Below are 4,777 nucleotides of genomic sequence, written 5' to 3'. Positions count from 1 at the left end.
CCCCCCCTTTCTTCCTTTACCTTGCTGGCTAGTTCAAATTTCAATTGTTGTATCTCGTCTGTTTGAAAGATAAGTTTCTCGTTCATATTGGCGAGGTGTTCGCTCATAGTGTTGAGCTGCGACTTGTAATTGCCCTCTTGCGTTTCCTTCTCCTTTTGTAAGCCAGTGCAATTGGAAAGTGCTTCTAACAGTGTCGCCTCGCACTTCTCTCTCTTCGATTCACTCGTATCCAACTGAACGTGCATAACTTCGCTCTGAAATGCAAAAGACAGGAGGAAAGGCATATGTGCACGATGAGTAGTCCGCTAAAAATAAGATAAGAATAAAGATATATCTCTCTTTCTCTCGTTACATTAGCAGCCATGGCCAAGTTCTTGATGTGGCACATGTATTTTTCGTTGATCAGTTTTTCAATTTCCTCGAGGAAATAATCCCTGATCCTTAATTCGCGAGCTTCAATCTCTTCGGGCAACGCAAAAGGCGCGCTCAACTTGCCGACCTATTGGTAAAACACAAGCAGTAAGTAATGTACTAAAAGCGTAGCGTGCTTTTCGCAAAAGAAAAAGAGGTGAGAATAACACGTCACCATGTTGCTTATTTCCAGAGGTTTCAGCGCGTCATCACCGAAAGTCGATTCTTTTTGTTCTGTCTCGTCGAGTTTGATCTTGAGTATGTGATACTGAGCCTTCCAATGATTGAGCTCCTTCTCCAGATCGCATGACTTCGCATAGAGGAACTCGCTGTTCTCTTCCTGTAACTTTTGCGGCTTTCCCTCGCCGAGCGACTTGGAGGATCTCCGCGAAGCGGACGGCGAGGAAAACGGAGAGTGTTCCGTCTGACGATGATTCATTCCCCTCGCGTCCAAGTCGTAACCATCGCGCTTGCCTTCGTTGCTGGACCACGATACAGTTTCCTCTTGTTTCTGCCTGTCGTTCAGCTTCCTCTGCAAGTCGTTTCTCTCTCTCTCGAGCTTATCTATCGCGCCCTGATACTGACACTCGGACTCCACCTTAGACTTTTCGCATTGGTCCACTTTATATTCTAGCTGTTGTATTCTCTCGTACAAACTTTCAATCTCGCTGTCTTTGTCGCTGATTTGTGATAGCAATTGAGCATTCTCCACTATCTTCTTCTGAAACTCTTCGTCTAAGATGTTGTTCGGCGGCGCTGGAATCTGGCTGTTGTTTTCCGGCGTCTGCTTGTTCCTGCCCTTCTTGGGCTTGTTCTGCGCCTTATCAAGCTCCTCCTGCAGCACAGTTATACGCTTTGTCAACTGCTGATTGCGAAACGTCAAACTGTCCAATTCCTGCTCGGCTCTGCGAAGTTCCACCTCCTTCTCCTTCAGTTGGTTTCGAATATCCGTGTTGCGTGTTTGCTCGTCTATCACAGCCTTCTTCAGAACATTTGCTTGCGCACGAATCTGCAAAGGTATTTCCTCTTTAACACATATGAGGTATGTACCTACACGACGCCAGGATAATCAGATTTTGTTACAGCGGTGTCTGCTATAAATCTGGCCAGCAGATTGTTAGCAGAAATGTAACAGAGTCTCCCAGCAGAATATGGCAACAGATCAAAAACCATTTAAATGTATGCAAATGAAACGTACTGCAGACCCTGCTTAATTTGTACCACCAATCTGCTGTCAAGCTATAAGTTTATTTTTTTATCGCTGAACTGGCTGCATTAACTTGCAATAATTTTCTTCTCTCCTCCTTCCACCAAGTGTACAACTCTTTTATTTCCTACATTTTGTGAGTGTATACTAGTTCAGTGATAAAAAAAACATCTTATGTCAGCAGCTTCTGCCAGCGGATTCAACACAGATGGCTGTATTACGATATTCAAGTCTGCCGGCAATATTGCCTAACATTTTGCTTATTGACTTATTGTACGTATTGGCACGACGATAAACCGTCGAGTATTCAATGTATCGCAGCTGTAATTCAATAGCAAACTACCTTTGCACGTAGGGACGTTACAATATATCTGCGCGAGTGTGTCAGTATTGCGTTATCTAGAGAGAGAACGCCACTTTGTAGACAGGAATTAGCGCTCGCGCGCGCTAGCGTGCGATACGTCTCATAAATATTCTGGTATTGCGTCAGAGCGACGTTAGAGAAAAACCTAGAAAATGCCTCACTTTTGAGTATTCCGTGGCGATCTTCTGATACTTGGTCTGCAGCTGACCGTTGACACCCTCCATATCTTGCCGTTTGGACCCGTCTGTGGCTCGTTCACGAGCCCTGTCGCGACTCAGGCGTATTATTATTGACACCTGGACATCGTACGCGAGACTCGTCGACACTGTGCCGAGTGCACCGGAACACTCATCACGCGTTCCTGGCGCTCGACGTTCCTGATCGTTCGCGACAACCGACAGCGATCGACGGCGGTCGAGTCGCGGCCAATCGCAGCCGGAGAGGAGAACGTCACGTTGAGCCGCGAGAAGCCGTATCGCGCTCCATCAAGTGCGCGACGTAAACCAAAGGTACACGCGGCCTTGTGCAAACCGCCGACACTCCGACCGAAGCGAACGTACGTACGTGCGTGCGTGCGTGCGTGCGTGCGTGCGTGCGTGCGCTCTAACAAAACGCCCCCGGTATGATACGCGCGATACGTCCTCCGCGCCCTCCGTGCGCGCAGTCCCGTGAGTTCTTGTCTGTCTCGCGCGACTTGCGCGAACGTCGCTGTCAAGATACACTCAGCCACGTGTACTACGCCTTCGCGTTTCAAGCAGTCTCGCCGCGGAATGCGAGTCATGATCAAGCAAGTTACAACTTGCTTGACAAAAGAAAATACATTTCCTTAAAATTCTCTCATGTATTCCCCATCGTACTCGTATAAGCTCGTCCAGCTGCTAGATACGCAATAAACGGACGAGTGTCTGGCTATCTTTCAAAATTACTGACAGCGTTGAAATTACTTTTCAGCGCTGGCAATAAAACGCAGCTTCAGTTGGGCTTTGAAATTTTTCTTTCTTTTTTTCTTCTTGCTAATTAGAGTATACGTTTGTTATACTGTAAATGCGCACGTGACATAAACAGATTTAGGATACGACGCGACGTTACGTTATGCGACGTGCTGGCCTAAAATTACTCCACCATGTAGACGATGCTGATTGTAGTACGCGATTGGACGGAAGCTAGCTGTCAATGTACTTTTGAAATCGATAACTTGTGTAGACGCGGTTGGCCGGTATGATATCATCGTAAAAGTGCGCGCGCCACGAGTGATAATCTCGCTAAAGATAAAGAAATTAATATGAAAATTAATGGATACATTTTACTCAACATCAAGCAAATACCAGTTTCGTAAATTTCAAAACGCAGACAATCGATATGTTTATCTTCGTTTACGATACTGCACTAAAGATGAGATTGAAATTTGAACAATTTCCACTTTTCATTCAACGGAATAATAAGATGTCATTGCTATCGTAAATTTCTTTTGTTTATTCTGTTTGTTTTTATAAGAAAAATAACGTCGTTGATTCGTACTTTTAGAAAATAAAAACAAGTAGGTCTCTACCTTGCAGCAAAACCAGATAGATTAGCATTTGATCCGTTATTATGCTGTTTGAAAAGAAAAGAGTATCAACTTGCTGTCGTAAAAATCGTAAAAATGCCTGATTTGAATTGTATTACAGCTTCGCTTCTTCATTATAGAGTTTCTCTAGTAAGGGTGCCATTGCATGAAGCGCGGAAACGCGGAAGACAAAATCTTACTAGATTTCCGCGTTCCGCGAATTGAATCATTTCTTCTCGTACGTTGAAAAAGCGGAAAACTTTTCTCTATTGTCTTTTCATCCAAGGTATCAAGGTATGAATTCTAAAAAAATATCAGGTCCGGACGTGTTTGAACACGTCTCAATGTAACGGCGGTTAGGTTGAACAACTTGTGATAACTTGTGACAATGGATTTTTTCGCGTTTGTTCCGCGACTTTATTTTTCCTTATATTACATGGAGTACAATTTGCGCGGAAAATGACACTCTCAGGATGCCATTATATGAAGCGCGGAAACGCGGAAATGCGGAAGACAAAATCTTACTAGATCCGCTACGCGTTCCGCGTCTGTTTTGATTGCCTTATATTACATGAGGCATATTTTGAGCGGAAAAGCGGTATGGGGAATTATAAAATATTAATTTTTAACGGTATTAATTAAAATGCTTGTACTCAAAAGATAAGCTGAAAAGATAAACATATTAGTGAAAATTGCAGTAAATTAAGTTCATACAATTTTAAAAAATGCATACAGATGTTTATTTGTCACTAAACCGTTCCGCTTTTCCGCGCAAATTGTGCTCCATGTAATATAAGGAGAAATAAAGTCGCGGAACAAGCGCGGAAAAATCCATTGTCACAAGTTGTCACAAGTTATCATAAGTTGTTCAACTTAACCGCCGTTACATTAAGACGTGTTAAAACACGTTCGAACTTGATATTTTTTTAGAATTCATACCTTGGTACTTTGGATGAAAAAACAATAGAGAAAAGTTTTGGACCTTCCGTTTTTCCACTTTTTCAACGTACGGGAAGAAATCATTCAATTCGCGGAACGCGGAAATCTAGTAAGATTTTGTCTTCCGCGTTTCCGCGCTTCATGTAATGGCACCCTAAGGCAATCAAGGCTGCGTTCGGAAACGTGGGTGTATATCAGTTGGATACGGGGCAATTGGACACAGTCCAATCACAAGTCGCTGTTCCAAGGGACCCTACAAATGTCTCTAATCACACGGTGCTGTGATTGGCTGTGTCCAAATGCACCGTGT

General features: G+C 43.7%; 1 protein-coding gene across 1 annotated transcript in view; it reads right to left on the bottom strand.

Annotated features, from left to right (window-relative positions):
• The window catches only part of LOC116841160 (spindle pole body component 110), a 3,453-nt gene extending 740 nt beyond the window's left edge, over positions 1-2,713 (bottom strand). The window contains exons 1-4 of the mRNA XM_032808773.1: positions 2,144-2,713; positions 587-1,420; positions 353-499; positions 21-254 (exon numbers count right to left, since the gene is read on the bottom strand). Of these exons, the coding sequence (XP_032664664.1) occupies positions 21-254; positions 353-499; positions 587-1,420; positions 2,144-2,206 (1,278 nt within the window). The 5' untranslated portion in view covers positions 2,207-2,713. The remainder of the gene's footprint in view (positions 1-20; positions 255-352; positions 500-586; positions 1,421-2,143) is intronic.
• Positions 2,714-4,777: the final 2,064 nt, after the last annotated feature.

The sequence above is a fragment of the Odontomachus brunneus genome, unplaced genomic scaffold (assembly GCF_010583005.1).
Source record: "Odontomachus brunneus isolate Ranch 3 - 2012 unplaced genomic scaffold, Obru_v1 Obru_scaffold_013, whole genome shotgun sequence".
Lineage (NCBI taxonomy): Eukaryota > Metazoa > Arthropoda > Insecta > Hymenoptera > Formicidae > Odontomachus > Odontomachus brunneus.
This window is presented reverse-complemented; position numbering and strand designations above follow the sequence as displayed.